At 40.6% G+C, this 17500-nt stretch overlaps 1 protein-coding gene across 1 annotated transcript in view; it reads right to left on the reverse strand.

Annotated features, from left to right (window-relative positions):
* The window catches only part of LOC131478869 (probable phospholipid-transporting ATPase IIB), a gene marked incomplete at both ends in the record, with an annotated part of 26772 nt that extends 9709 nt beyond the window's left edge, over positions 1–17063 (reverse strand). Inside the window, 13 exon segments of the mRNA XM_058659482.1 lie at positions 1124–1214; positions 1428–1655; positions 2029–2109; positions 3636–3805; positions 5556–5627; positions 5629–5856; positions 8699–8806; positions 8878–8905; positions 10966–11106; positions 13169–13334; positions 14733–14788; positions 16923–17041; positions 17043–17063. Of these exon segments, the coding sequence (XP_058515465.1) occupies positions 1124–1214; positions 1428–1655; positions 2029–2109; positions 3636–3805; positions 5556–5627; positions 5629–5856; positions 8699–8806; positions 8878–8905; positions 10966–11106; positions 13169–13334; positions 14733–14788; positions 16923–17041; positions 17043–17063 (1509 nt within the window).
* Positions 17064–17500: the final 437 nt, after the last annotated feature.

Below are 17500 nucleotides of genomic sequence, written 5' to 3' on the forward strand. Positions count from 1 at the left end.
ATATATACACACATATATGTATGTGTATGTATGTATACATATATATATATATATATATATGGATGTGCAGCACCGCGCGGTTACTCCACACTATACCTATTCATATAACTCACTGAGAAATACTGACATAAAAATATTCACATACATAAACACCAATATATATATATATATATACATATATGCATACATATTTGTATGCTTGTGTACACCTATATATGCATAAATATACGTCTATACGTGTGCATGCATATATATGTATACGAATACGGATATACGTAGGCATGTGAGTGCACATGGAAACATATATACATATACATATATATATATTATTATATTTACTGATGTACGTACATACATATATACGTATATATATATATATATATATATATATATATATATATATATATATATATATGTATATATATACGTATACATATACATATACGATGGGTGCTGCTGGGTGTGGTAGGAAACGTTTGAGCACACATACACATACATACGTGAACACAAACAGATTCATATACAAGTAGACATACACCTACATATACATGTACATATACACATACATGTACACACCTGTACAAATATACAAGAAACACATGTACACAAACACATCGATATATGTACACATACAGATACATACATAAATGTACATATACATACACGTACATACATGTACGCAGACACATGCATAAATACAAGTACACATACACACACGTACACACATGTACATAAAGACACACATCCTCACATACGCGCTAGGATACTCCCCCGCCAGCCGTAGGATACACTACTAATACCTATATATATACATATTTACATGTATATATATATATATATGCACACTAGTATACATCTATTTATATGCTTGTGTACATGTATTAATATGCATATATATATATATATATATATATATATATATATATATTATGTACAACACTCACGTATACGTATATATGTATACGCTTGAAATGAATGGTGGCTACTATACTCTGACATCTACTTCATTCTCCCACTCACATGTATTTTCTCTTATATATACTGCAATATACATATACATGCGTACATCTACATATATATATATACGTATACATATACATATATATATGTATGTGTATATTACCTTTTGACCATTTTGCATGACAGGAGTGACGTTGTGACACAGACTGAGAGCCAATACGGCCTCCACAGCCACACGAGCTCCTTCGGAATTTCTTTGTTGTTGATTGTAATAATTCGTATTTACATTACTACTACCACTACTACTGCTACCACCCCCCCCACCACCACCAGTACTACTACTACTACCACCACCACTATAATTATTGTAAGTATTGTCATTCCCACTACTACTACTATTATTACTATTACTGAAACCAATAAAACTATTACTACTCCTATGACTACTCCCTCCTTGTACAGGATACATTCCACTTGGAGTTCCGCCGTCCCCTCGTACTGCTCTTCCTCCAGCTATTCCGCTTGCTCCTTTTCTTGTACGAGTGGTAGTAAGAGTAGTAGAACTAGTAGTTGAAGTAGTTGAAGAAGTAGTATTATTATTACTCGCATTAGTATTAGTATTCCTCGTACCATTGATATAGAGAGAGGGGTCTCTACTATTCGTGTTGTTGAAAGGAGAAGCATTATCAGCATTTCTAGAAGAAGATGCAGAAGAAGACTTATAGGCAGAAGAAGAAGTAAAAGAAGAAGGGAGAGAACGATGGAGGGGTCATACCGGTGAGAGGAACGGTGGTCAACAAACGAGCACTACTACTACCACTAGTAGTAGGAGATATGCACGAAAAAGAAGAGGAAGAAGAAAAAGAAGTATTAGTATTGGTAGTGGTAGTAGTAGTAGTAGTAGATTCAAGTAGTAGTAGCTGTCACGAGCCTGGTTATATTGTATACTACCTCCACTATTACTACTACTATTACTAATACTGCTACTAGTACTACTGCTATCAATACTGTGACTAGGACAAGTGTAAACAGAGGGAGAAGAGAATGAAGAAGGAGGAGGAGCCATACCGGTAATAGGGGACAGTAGTCAACAAAGCAGTAGTAGTAATAGTAGTATTATCATTATAATTAGCATTTGTAGAAGTGCTCCTATATGAAGAAGAAGGAGTATTGAGAAGGGTATCACGACTATCCTCGTTATATTGTACACTATTAGTGCGACTACGACTGTTACTATTTTTGTCAATATGACTAATACTGCTAGTGCTGTTGCTATAACTAACACGGCCTTTACGCATAGTACCAATACTCCTACTACTACTACTACTAGTACTATTGCCCATACTACAACTACTATAACTACTAAGAAGACTACCATCACTATTACTATTGCCAGTATTCTTCTTACCAGCACTACTACAACTACTATTACTACTATCACTACTACCATGACCAGTACTAGTGATCAGCTCCGTCTGACTACTACTACTACTACTTCTAGTACAATCACCACTATTACTACTAGTCATACTTTTTTCATTATGATTTGTGTGATCGTGATTTCCATGGTAGCTTCTTGTATTATTATCGTTATGATATATAGAAGACGAAGATGCTAACGAAGCAGATAGAGGAAGAGGAGGAATAGGAAAAGAAGAAGGAGAAGTAGAAATCGAAGAATATGATACAGGAGAAGCAGCAGTAGTAGTAGAGTGGCTGGAGTTGCTGCTGATGCTGTGAGAATTATGAAAGATTTGCGTTTCTCGTTGTTCTGTGGACGCGAAGGGAGCAGTAGTACGCGGAGAGACTGTCACGCCACCAGTACAGGGCAGAAGTGGAGTTCTCTGTTTCAGAAGATATGTTGATTTTCCTTCTCTGTTTGTACTTCTTTTCTATAATAACTCATTAATCTATCGACTTCCTCTCCTCTCACGGAAGCCTTCATATCTCCTTTGACCTCCACCACACATTCTCTCAAGAACCCTGCATGCAACACATTCATCTCCACGCTACTCCCCGGCCTAACGTCATTATTTATGTGGTCCTGTATTTCCTTCTCTACAGTGACCGCCTCATAGTGATTACTCTTCTTCATCCTCCTGCTGCTTCTTTTTCTTCTCCTGCTGCCTCTACTACTGCTGCTGCTGCTGCTATTGTTGCTTCTGTCATAATGCGTTCGCCATTGTTGTGTCTCTCTTCCTCTGTTTTCAGGGGAAATCTGCTTCCACGGAATAGCAGTTCCATTTTCTTTCCCTCGATAATGCTGCTGCTCTTGCAAAAACTGCTCCGTACCACTCGAGTCTTGCCTCAATGATAGTTCTACCACTGTTTCCCTTATCAGCCGTTCTTTCAGTTTCTTTCCATCCTGTTCTTTCTCCTTCTTGCTTCTTTCTTTGCTTCCATCTCTTAGTAACACCCTCTCTTCTATTTTTCCAATTCTCTGTTGCGTCTCCTCCACATCATGCTGCTGGTCCTGCTGCTGTTCCCCCTGTTCCTGCTTCTTCTTCTCCTCTTGCTGCCACTCCTGTACCAGCAACTCTCTGCTCTCTTGTTGCTGTCGTTGTCTTTGCTGCTGCTGTTGCCGCTGTTTCGGCTGCTGCTGCGGCTGCTGTTGCTGCTGCTGCTGCAGCTGCTGGTGCTGCTGCTGCTGCTGGTGCTGCTGCTGCTGCTGTTGCTGCTGCTGATAGTGACGCTGAACAAATACACGAAGCTGCTCGATGCCTCCTGCTTCTTCTGCGAATACCGCCCTGCCCACATGCAGGCGCTTGAAACGCATATCGTTTTGTGTGAGAGTTCCTGTTTTATCTGTTAGTAAGAAGTCTATTCTTCCTAATTCTTCGGGATAGTTGATGTGCGTACCAACTGATAGAAAAAAAACCCACACAGTCTGCATAACAACAGCAGCAGTTTTCCTTCCTATCTACTCATACTAAGATGGCAACAATGTATATTGCGAAAGGAGTAACGAGATATACATACACACATACGTATGTATATGTATTGGGGGTGCGTGTACTTCAACATATATATACATACGTAACCTACAGACAACCGCGTACATACATACGTACGCATACATGCGTACATACATACAACGCATATACATATATATACATGTGCATACGTCCATATATACATGCGTCTACAGACGTACATACATTCGCATACATACATACACATGTACATACACACAAACACGCATGCACATGCGCCCCTACATATACACTCATGCACACATGGACACATACATATGCACACACACAAACATACAAATGCATGTACATACATACGTATGTACATGCATATGTATGCATACAAGAATTTACCATATCGAAGAGAAAAAGGATGAAATCCAGAACTGCAGCAAAAAGAAGAAGATAGCAGGGAGTAGCCTATTCTTAATAGGCACCCATACATACACCTACACATACAACACAGATACATATACACACAAATATATATATGTGTATATACATAGACATAAATACACATACGTGTACATATACATACACCCATGTGGACGTACGTAGATATACATGTGCACATAAGGATAGGTAACACGCTGGCATTGAAACTCCTCTCGGATTCTACAGTCGCATAAAAAAAAAGAAGGCACGTGAAACAGCATGTCTGTATGAAAACGTGGGAGAAGGAAGAGAAGGAGGTGCGTAGGTAACTCAATGGTCTCAGCAGCAGCAGCAGGAGCACCGCGAGCATATCAGCGGTGGCAGCAACATCCTCCCAGCAACAGCAGCGGCAGCACTAGCAACAGCAACTGCGTAATGACAACAGCAACAGCACCAGCAACTGCACAGCGACACCAGCAGCGGTAGCGCTGCTCAGCACCGGAATGGCGACAACAGCAGGAGCATCAGCACCACCACAACAAAGAGAGCAGCAGCAGCAACAGCAGCAGCAACAGCAGCAGCAGTAGCACTAGCAGCCGCAGTAGCGCTAGCACCAGTGAGAGCATGAAGATGACGGAAAGTTGCTGTCCAAGAAAATGAAGGACCTGCGTAAAAGTATTGGTTGTGGGGATCGGAAAGAAAAAACAGGAGAAGCAGTAGCCACAATCACAGCAGTAACTAACAGTAGCAGCAATAAGAGCAGTAGCAGCAGTTTCGAAAGCCGCACCAAGAGCAGCAGCAGTAGAACGAGCAGCCGCCGCATTCGCAACACCAATAGCAGCAGTAGGAACAGCAATACCAATAGCAATAGCAGCAGTAGCGATACCAATACCAATAGCAAGAGTAGGAACGGCAACAGCAACAGCAGGAGCAATAGCAACAGCAACAGACCAGCACCAATAGCAGCAGTGGCAATACCAGTAGCAGCAGCACCTGCAGCATAGGCAATAGTAGCAGTAGCAATAGCACCAGCAGCAGTAGCAACAGCAGGAGTAATAGCACTAGCAGCAGTAGCAGCGCTAGCAATGGCAATAGCAGGAGTATTAGCAGCAATAGCAGCAGAAGCAGTACGAGGGGTGAAGCAGCAGCAACAGCAGCAGACGCAGCATATACAGCCCTAGAAAGAGTAGGTAAGCACATAGAGTGACATGTAGACGGTATCACCTACAGTGAGATACAAGTACGGATGGTTTTTTGTCGATAAACCTACCGTATCTTTCATTTCCTATCCTTCATGATGAATATGCTGTAAAGCGTTTTTTGCCATGACCAGATTCACTTGTAAAGACACGGGAATAATTGAGGAAAGAAGTAAAACGAAGCGCAAAAAGTAGACGTGCCATATGCCTTCCAGTTTTCGTAAAGCGACCAGTACAAATGCCAGCAGAGCGAGAATTGCAAACAAAACTTTGCTCATTAGGTTGAGCTCCAGATCAAACAGTCCAACTTTTTGCTTTGCATGCGAGGCATTCATCGCTGCTCGCGTTTCCTGTTCCGGAGGTGTACGTACACCACAATCAACAACACACACACATATCTCACGCACGAGATGCGTTCATCGCTGAATGAGTCGCGTTTACCCATGTTGTGGTGGGCTGTACGTACACGGCGCAGAAACATGCATTACAATGAAAACACCGGAAAGTAACATGTGAATACATTTGACCACTTTTCCTCAGTGTACTCAACTCCTTCACTTCATATATATATACAATGAGAGAGAGCTAGGTGTTTCCAGCCCACAGACGATGTGTTTTCAAGAAGAAATGGGAACGTAGGGTGGACAAATATCGACACAATCGAGGCGACAAACGTGGGAAATCACACAAAGAGAGACAAAAACAGCCCTGAGTGTTACGTTCATGCACTGCATGTGATGTGCATGCACTGCGTGCAATGTGCATGCACTGCGTGTAACGTGCATGCACTGCGTGTAATGTGCATGCACTGCATGTGATGTGCATGCACTGCATCTGATGTGCATGCACTGCATGTGATGTGCATGCACTGCGTGTGATGTGCGTGCGCTGCGTGTGATGTGCGTGCGCTGCGAGTGATGTGCATGCGCTGCGTGTTTTTGAAGGGACGAGAGCATCACAGTGGCTCCTAGCGCTCTACATTAGACGTAAGTAAAAAAGAACATCGAAAGTGCAACGCCGTATAGTAACATACACGTTTTGAAAACTGAGCGAGAGAATGTCTGTCATGTGAAGTACGTTTACAACAGCAGCAACACCACCTCAACAATTTCGTGAAGGCTGGAGCATATGCTTTGCAGAGGAAGAAACAACTGCTGATGAGAGTATATGGGGAAGGTGAGTATGGGTTATCCCTTTGTGTGTGTGTGTGTGTTCGTGCGCCTGTGTGTTCGCGTCTGTGTTTGTGTGGATGTTTGTGCGTGCAGGCGTGTGTACAGGTACTAGTAATTGTGTGTGTGTGTGTGTCTGTATGTCTGTGTCTGTGTCTCTCTGTGTGTGCGTGTGTCTGGTTGTGTATGTGTGTGTATTGGTGTGCGTGTGTTGAGTGTATGCATGTTTGTGTGTCTTTGTCGTCGTGGGGATCCACATGTCAGCCGTGAGTTGCAAGAAGTGACAAACAGACCCGTTGCTTCTAGAACACGAGGTGTACGTACACCAGAAACGACAAGAGCGTATGCACTAGGAAGGAAAGAGCGCACGGCAAACGCAGTCACCGTCAGGGGAGAAGAGTCACTATTATTACTAAGACTGCACGCGAATGAAACTCATACCATAGACAGTTTTGAAAGCAATTTATTACACCCTCTCTTTTTTTCTTCCTCTTCAAAAACCAGCTGCAACTCATTTCCTCTCACGATGACAAAAGAAAGAGAACCCTACAATCAAAAACAAAAAGTCGTCTGTTTCTCGTCTTCCATCCTCAGATACACATATTACACGTCACACCACAACAGCGTGGTACATACCTACATATCGTTAGCAACTGGAGAGATTACAGTATGTCCTTATGAGAAACAAACAGACGATATATATATATCCATATATATATCTAACTATCTATACATATATATATGTCTGTATATTTCTATGTATATATATACTGTATATGTATGTAGTGAATAATGGAATTGTGGTGCCCTCTTCGCTGTGTGCATGCTATGGTATCCAGTTGAGGACGAAAACGGATGTAGCTAGGCGATCTCCCTGGAATGCATGCCAGTAGAATTATACCAGAAACCAGCGCACAATTACATGTGCGTCCGTGTATATGTGTGGTCTTGGCTTTCTGCGCAATCACCCCTTCATGGATGTTATTATTCTTCAGTGCACATACCGGACTCGTATATAATTCCTGTATTTCGGTCACTTCTGCGGTGTACGTACAGTCTCGAGAGCTAAGACGGACATCACGGCCACTTCTGCTGCATATATTCCCTTCCTCATTGAGACAAAACAAAGTGTAATACGCCCACGTCTGCGGTGTTGTATGTACACTACTCTCCTGTCGAACAGAGACGAGAATCACGGCCACCTCCGCGGTGTACGTACACCTGCGCTTGACTGATGGAAAAACCCATTCCTGCGGTGTACGCACACTTGAGCTGTGCTGGGGGAAAAGTCATGACTACTCCTGTGGTGTAGGTACACTTCCGATGGATTGGACGAAAACTATAACCTCTTCTGCGGTGTACGAACACTTGAGCTGGACGAGGTCAAAACGATGCCACTCATTTCTGCGGTGCATATACGTGCTCACAGGGGGGGGGGGGAAAGCGTCCACTTCGGCGTTTTTTACCTACACTTTCAAGAGAGAAGCAATACCAGGAAGACCACTTCTCTCCGGTGTATGTACACTCTCTTGGGTAGAAAAAATGCAATTACCATGATATGAACGCAGGAATGTAACATCGTCAAGAGCACTTATAGTATGATAGTAGCTTAAACATCTCTTTATTCGAGGGAGTAGATACCTTGACAGCCGAATCCCCTCCAACGTCTTTTTGGTCGATGGCCCAGAAACACTTTCACCCTACATTCCGTCTGCTACATAGACAAATTTTTACATGTCTGTAATTCTGGTCACGCCGACACACCACTTCCGTAGAGAAAAGTTTCTTTTGAAGCGACGCAAATGCGAGCCACACACACGCAGAGGCTGACAGGGATGTACAGAGAAAGTGCTTTGATGTATACATATCTTTACGAGGGGAGAGAGACAAAGAAGAGGCACAGGGGTAGAGATGCAGCAATAGACAGGGAAGGAAGCAGAGAAAAACGATTTGAGGGTGAAAGACAGAGAGAGAGAGAGAGACGAAGGGAGGAAGAACGGAAGACAGAAGAAAACTGACGTACTTTTCCGGTGTATATGGCGAGGCCAAGCACAGAGCCTGATGTAACGACGGTATTGGCCCAGAGAACATTCTCGAGTGTCAAGCCTTCTACTGTTCCCTCCTGCTGCTGCTGATGTTGCTGCTGCTGTTGCTGCTGTTGTTGCAGCGTGTAAAAAGAGGGCTGCCCTATCGGTGTCGCACTCTCTTGATTGTACGAACTCGTGGGGGTCTGAAAAAAGAATACCAAAGAACATGGTCTTAAAAAGAAAGAAATATGTGTAACTTTCATGGAAACTACTGCTGCCCTGCTGCTGTCCGACTGCTGCTGCTGCTGTTGTAGCCCTCCTCCTGCTGCTGTTGTAGCTCTCCTCCTGCTGCTGCTGTTGTAGTCCTCCTGTTGCTGCTGCTGTTGTAGCCCTCCTGCTGCTGCTGTTGTAGCCCTCCTGCTGCTGCTGTTGTAGCCCTACTGTTGCTGTGGCCCTCCCCCTCCTGGTGTACAGACGTCGGTCACTTGTTGCGAAGAAAAAGTGGTATCCGCGGGGATGCGGAGGGACCGGGAAAACATAATGTAAACTGTTATAACATAGATACCCACACACAAACTGAAATTAAGAAGACGTCAAATAGACTCTCCTGCAGACACTCCAGTACTGCACACTCCAAACTGCACACGCCCTCTTCCTCCTCCTTCTCCTCTCCCCTGAGTGTCCTCCTAGTCGTAGTTGCTGCTATTTATATTCTGAGGGCTATTCTCAACAATAGTCGCCCTCTTCGCTAACCGACGCTACTTCCCTCATGCACACATATGTATATATACTTCTCATATTCATATATATAGAGAGAGACGCATATATATATATGTATAAATATATATATATATGTATATATGTACTTGGGTGTATCATGGTAGCGAAGGATACTAATTCCATCTCAAGACAATCACATGTTCATAAAGATAAAAACAACATGCAATGTTTGTGTTGTAGTTATTTATGTATATATATTTCACTCATGTGTATATCTATATTCACACGGATATACAGACATGCACACTCATACAAATGTACACACACACACGCACACACACACACACGTGGGCGTACTAGAAGAGGGAAGCGGTACTATCTTCATCCTATCATAGTCACGCATACATAGAGAAAAACATGGATAGTTTGTATTGAGAGTGTAGATATGTACGTTTAAGTGTACGTGCAAGTGTTGGTATAAGTTTACATGCGTGCTTACAGTTTATGTTAAGAAACACAGACACCTTTGCTTTTCTCTTCTTTTTCTCAAGCGCACATCATATGTAACCTCACTCCAAAAACACATGAAAATGTATTATGATGTCCATACATACATATATATATACATATACATGTGCGTACATGTACATGCATGTACGTATGCATACAAACACATACATACAAGTGTATATATATACATATGAATACATGCATGTATATATGGATACATGCATTGATACACATATAATTCCAATACGTATATGTGGATATGAATGTGTATGGGACACTCAAAAACCGTTCACCTTTTCTCATATATATATATATATATATATACGCAGACGGGCGGCTTCTCTGAGTGTGTGTGTGTGTTTGTAGATGACGCATATATACGGAGGCCGGCGACTTGCCTGTGTGCGTGCGTGCGTGTCTGTGTCTTCTTCGCTCGCTCTCTCTCTCTTTTCCTATCTATTTATCTCCTTTCGCATGTGTGTTCCTCTTCTCTCCCTTTCCATCTGTGTCTCTGTATATTTCTGTATGCCCTAGTACACTTACTACTACACCAAACACTCATACCAGCATCTAATTTTTGCGTCGTTCTTCCTTTCTTTCTTTCCTTTCTTCTCTCTAGTTTTCTCTTTCCTTCTCTCTACTCCCGTCTCAACGAGGCTTGATGCGGCAGCACCTACCACTATCGCTCTGCTTACTACTACTACTACTACCATTACCAACACCCCTCCGTTGATATGTACATCTTCTTTCTGCTTCTCATTGTCCCTCGTTCCCTGCTGCTCCTGCTCCTGCTCCTCCTCCTCTTCCCCTTTTGTGTCTCCTTGAATCTTCTCTCTCTTTTCTCTCTCTCGTTCTCTCTTCCTCCCTGTGAAGAGGATCCTCTGTACTCATATATATTTTTGAACAGTATGCCTCGATGACGTACCGTTGCAGAGCCACTGAGAAAGGAGAGAAGGTGTTCTTCTTCCTGTGCATTTTCGTCTCCAGTTCTGTCAGAATGTGACTGGTTTGCGGAAGGAGTCGAAGAATTTACTTGTAACGATGGAGAGATCTGTAAGAAAGCTGCCCAGCAAATTCATCTATATCTAGGTGAGGAGCCTCCGCAAGACACCATCCCTTTACGTTGAAGAGATCTTCTGCTGCACGTAAATGTTGCGTACTGTGGACAGCGCGTCTGCATACGTAAGAGCATCACACAAGACACACATACATATACACACATGCACACCCAAACCTGTGCTGCATGAGATGTGCTGGCTATTATAATCTGTGCTTATACATATGTATATACATATTTTTAAAATATACATATGTATATATTTAGACGTAGTACATATGACGCATTCAAATAATACACAAACAAAAATACACATACACATGCGCACACAAACATGTGCTGCATGCAGATGTGTTGGCTATTATGAACTGTGCGTATACATATATATATATATGTATACATACATACATATTTTTAATATATACATATGTATATACTTAGACGTAGTACATATGACGCATTCTAATAATACACACACAGATACACATACACATGCGCACACAAACATGTGCTGCATGCAGATGTGTTGAGTATTGTGAACAGCGTATGTAAACATATACATATGTGTCCACATATATTTAGACACCATGCATGGAAGGCATACAGACACACACATACACAAATGTGTACTGCATGCACATGCGTTGCCACTATGGTGAACAGTGCGTGTATACATATATATACAAAAAGTACATATACATATATTCAGACAGCGTATACGAGAGACATACAGACACACACACACACACACACGAACATGTGCTGCATGCAGATGTGTTAACTATGTGAGCAGTGCGTATATATATATATATATACATATATATATATATATATATATATATACATATATATATATACATACATATATATATATATATACATATATATACATGTATATATATATGTATATATATATGTATATATATGTAATTCCAGACATCTTACATGAAAGACATACGAACACACACGTACACACACACTATATACACAAACATGTGCTGCAAGCCAATTCGTTGAGCACGGTTGACAGTGCGTCTGTATATCAAAATAATCACACCAGGGACGACACACACACACCTACACACACTGAGACAGACAGACACACACATATACACTCCCATACATACTGCACATACCCCACGAGGGTATATTGAGTACTGTGGAGAGCGCGCCATCCTATTATAAATACGTTATGCCTGACTGAACGTACGCGAACACACCCACATAGAGATTAACAGACAGACAGACGTAGACACACACATCCACACACACACACACACAGACATACAGACAAGCACAGCGACAGACACACACATATGTGCTGCACACACTCCACAAAGTTGCGAAGTATTGTGAGCAGCCCGTCTGCACAAAATAAACGTATACATACATATACATACATATACATACATATACATACATACATATACATACATACATATACATACATACACATTACACATACATACATACACATTACACATACATACATACACATTACACATACATACATACACATTACACATACATACATACACATTACACATACATACATACACATTACACATACATATACATACATATACATACATATACATATACATACATATACATATACATATACATATACATACATATGCATATACATATATACATATACATATACAGATATACATATATACATATATACATATACATACACACACTGACATGCATACCCACAGATACATACATACATACATACGTATACAGACATGTAAATATATAGACGTACTACACACATACACACATATGTGCGTACATATATAAAGACGTCTACACACATGCGCATACATATACTTCCACATACACAAACACACACCCGTTTCGACATATTAGATATATATATATCTATGCATGAGGACTATGATTACAGCCTTACCGTAATAACCATTTCCTTTCATTTTATATATATAAGTATACATACACAAGCGTACATGCCATACTCACACAAATACAGACATACAGTCTCCTATACATAGTTCTATACATACGCATATAGAGACACAATATATAATCATATACATATATATATACATATATATGTATGTGTCTATCTCCCTCTATATTTACAGAAGACGACGAAACATATGTACATTATATATATATATATGATTTATACGTATATGCATAGGCATACCGTAGTTTCCAGTCAGTTTCACCATCAAGCTGATCCGTACGTATAAAACAACTGCCGGATGTATCGGTGGTCCGGAGAAACACGACGTCTGCGGGTACGCGCTGATTTGCATTTATTTGTATGATCTGTCCCACTCGTATTTCTGCTGCAGTAATATTCTCTAAACCTACAAATCATTCTCCATACATATATAAATATATATATAAATAAATATATATATATATAAATATATATATATAAATATACATATAAACATATATATATAAATATATATATACATATATATACATATGTAGGAGATGACGATGGAATGTGCTGTGCAATGTGTCCGTGAGTGACATCATGCACAGCCCCACTCACACCTTCGGCAATAGCAGCACCAGCAGCAGCAGCACCAGCAGCAGCAGCACCAGTATATGGAGGAGCAACAGCACCAGCACCAGACGCATATATATATATATATATATATATAGCAACAGCAGCGGCATGTATGGCACAAGCAGCAGCAGACAATGAAGCAGCAGCAGCATGCGAGACAGCAGCAGCATGTATGGCAGCAGCGGAAGCATGTATAGCAGCAGCACAAATACAAGCAGCAGCAGCATAGCACCACCAATATGGAATTCATAGCAGCAGTAGGAGCAGCAAATATATTAGCTGCTGCTGGTGCTCTTGCGCGTATAGTAAGAAGCACAGACGCAGCCGCAGCAGCAGCATCCATGAGAGCAGTACTCAGATACTTAGTAGCAACAGCGTAATAGTTACACTAGTAGAGGCACTGACGCAGGTACACAATGTACTCTGCAGCAACAAAAACAGTATGCACTGCAGCTAGTAATATGAATCCCAGCAGCACGCACACAGCACGAATGTCGTAAAAGGTAAGACATTCACCGCAGCAGCAGCGACACGCGTAGGAGCACCAGTGCAACAGCACCAGCCGCATCAGAAGCATGAGTAGCAGCACCAGTGACATGCATAATAGCAGCAGCAGCAACAGCAGCGACAGCAGCAGTAGCAACAAAAAAGCAATAGGAGGAGTAGTACTACGAAATCATCAGCAGCAGCAGCTAGAGAAACGATGGAACACCAATATCCACAGGTGAAGAAGAAAAGCAACAGCAGCAGCAGTAGTAGCCACAGCAAAGAGAACACCAGTAAGAAAAGAGAGAAGGACAAGTAGCCATCGCAAAGCCCATAGCAGCAAAAAACGAAGGAACGTGAGTACAAAACGCAGCAGCTACAGGACGACAGCAGCATCAGCACCAGCAAAAGAAAGAAAAGGTGGGTGAAGAGCAGACCAGACATGAGAAATATGACAGCCGCAGCAGCAGCAGCAAGCGAAAGACGAGGAAGAGGAGAAGAAGAGGAAGAGGACAACGAGCAGCAGATGTAGTGTCAGTAGCAGTTGTAGTAGCAGCAGAGTAAGACGTGCACTAGCAGGCACACAACGGCAGCAGCACGCAGAGAGAGGAGAAAGCAGCGCACCAACAAGAGCAGCAGCAGCAGCAGCACCAAGTGAAAACGCAGCCGCAGCATTCATCAATAAAGGAGAGTATCATACCGTGAGGGGTGAGGCGTTTATACGCCTGTTCATTCATTTCTCTGTCCCGTACATATCTGCAACAGCAACATCAACAATGTGAAAAAAGGAAGGGCCGGGAACACCTAAAAGTGATATGTTCACTTACACACACACACCCACATACACATGTATACACGTATACACACATATACAGACAAACACACATGTATATGTGTATATACATATATATACTCATTTACTTATACATATATATATGTATATATGTATGGATACATACACACGTACACATAGAACATTGAGAGAATATAGAGTGCTTATACGTGAAGCACATGTACACACATATTCTATCGCTACTTCAATTGGTGTCATAGTCTCTCCTCTATTTCACACACAAATGAAACGCGCTTCAGCACAAAACTAATGCGCCTTAAATTACGTAAGAGCTATATATATATATATATATATAAGTGCTCTCAATATAAAGTATTTGAACAGATGAAGCGTATATATATATCTACATATATAACTGTTCTCCATATAAAATATATATCTGAATATATGAAGCGCATATAATTATATATATATATATATTAATGCTCTCAATATAATATATTTGAACATATGAAGCGCATATATATATATATATTAGTACTCTCCATATAAAACATATAAATATATAAAGCGCATATATATATATATATATATGTATGTAAGACGGCGCTCTTCACGTAGACTATATAGTTACATAAATATATATATATATATGAAGGCCCATATATGTATACATATATATATATATTAGTACTCTTCATATAAAATATATAAATATATAAGGGGCATATATATATATATGTATGTATGTAAGACGGCGCTCTTCACGTAGACTGTGTAGTTACATATATATATACACATACACACAAATACACATACACACACCTACACATACACATACACACACATACACATACACACAGACATATTCGTTTCTACGGTTGCACGTATATAAGACAGTAAATGCACAACGTGAACGTCCTTCTTCAGCAGTTACTTCTATCCGCGTAGAACATTTCGTTGTCAGAATTCATATATCTATAAAGAGTTGTACCCAGGCCTTTTTTCCCTCTAGCACATACACGCATACAATACATATATATATATATACGTATGTGAATATACAGTGTTCACATACATGTACGTATATGAATATACATATTTACATAGACATGTGGAAGTTTGTCACTGTACATACACGTGTGTATATATATTGGTACACCAAATGCGTACATATATATATATATATATATATATATATGCAGAAACACACGTAGGGGTGTGTATATGTGCAACTGTATGAACACTAACGTATGTACACAACACACACACCCACTTCGTGCGTGACATACATATATATATATATGTATATATATATGTATATATATATGTATATATATATATATATATTGAAATTATAAACAATATATACATATATGTAAATGACAGTTATCATTTAGATTTATCTGTACGAAAACATATATGCATATATATGGATATACAAATAAATGTGTACAGACACCCGTCTTTGGACGCGAAAGCTCGTGGGGATGCCTGTTCCCTCCTTTTCTCCCTCTCCCTCCCTTTCTTTTCCATTCTTTCTTTTGTGCGTGTGTGTCATATTAGAACTGCGTGCGTCACACGGCCTGTAGAAGTCTGTTTTTCGAGGGAGAACACTTTTTTTACGGAACTACGTTTTTCTCTCCTCTTTTACTTCCTTCATTTACATATAATGTTGATGATGCGAATCCTGGTGCTAATGATAATACTGCTGGTGCTTAGCTTGCTGCTGCTTAGCTTGCTGCTGCTGCTGCTGCTTATGCTGCTGCTGCTGCTTATGCTGCTGCTGCTACTTCTTTTGTCGTCATAACGCCACTACTTGTGATACTGGTGGTGGTGATGGTGAGATGCCGGTGGTGGTGCTGCTGCTTCTCCTACTTCTTTTGCCGCCGTTTTTCTACTGCTCCTTCTCAACACCACAACCCCCCTTATCTATGGTCTCTACTACTGATACTTGTGCTAGCACTACCACTAGTACTACTACTACTACTATAACCACTACTACTACTACTTGTATTACTACTACTACTACTAGTAGTATTGCCTGCAGTACTACTACTACTACCACTGCAAGTTGTGAAAGTGTGTATTACTTACCTTTTGTAATCATCGTATGCTTCCTTCGCAATAGAAACAAATTGTACGAATGCCAGTGGCGCCAAGTACGTAAACAACGGACCCACTTGTAGCACGGGGAGCAGTTGCGCTAATGCCACCCGCCAAATAAAAGAAATTGAAAAAAAATCTGCACGCATTCACACACACACACACATATATACATACATGCACACACAAACCCGATATATACTCATCTATTACTATGTATATAATAATACTATATCTTCATGTATATATATAGTATACATAATCAGATGTATATACGTATAGCTTCACGTATAAGCGTAGAGACATGGACACCTTGACCACGCAAGAGGGCCACACATACACTGAATGTACAACGGATACGTATCTATATATATATATATATATATACATATATATATATATACATATATATATATATACATACATATATGTACAAGCACCAGAACATGGAGAATTAAGAGCTGCGACAGAACGTAAAGGTATAAATATATACACATACTTATCTATTGCCATACTTGTACATGTTTCTGTGCATATGCATACGTATATATATATATATATACATACAT

The sequence above is a fragment of the Ochotona princeps genome, unplaced genomic scaffold (assembly GCF_030435755.1).
Source record: "Ochotona princeps isolate mOchPri1 unplaced genomic scaffold, mOchPri1.hap1 HAP1_SCAFFOLD_4334, whole genome shotgun sequence".
NCBI classification, from domain to species: Eukaryota; Metazoa; Chordata; class Mammalia; order Lagomorpha; family Ochotonidae; genus Ochotona; species Ochotona princeps.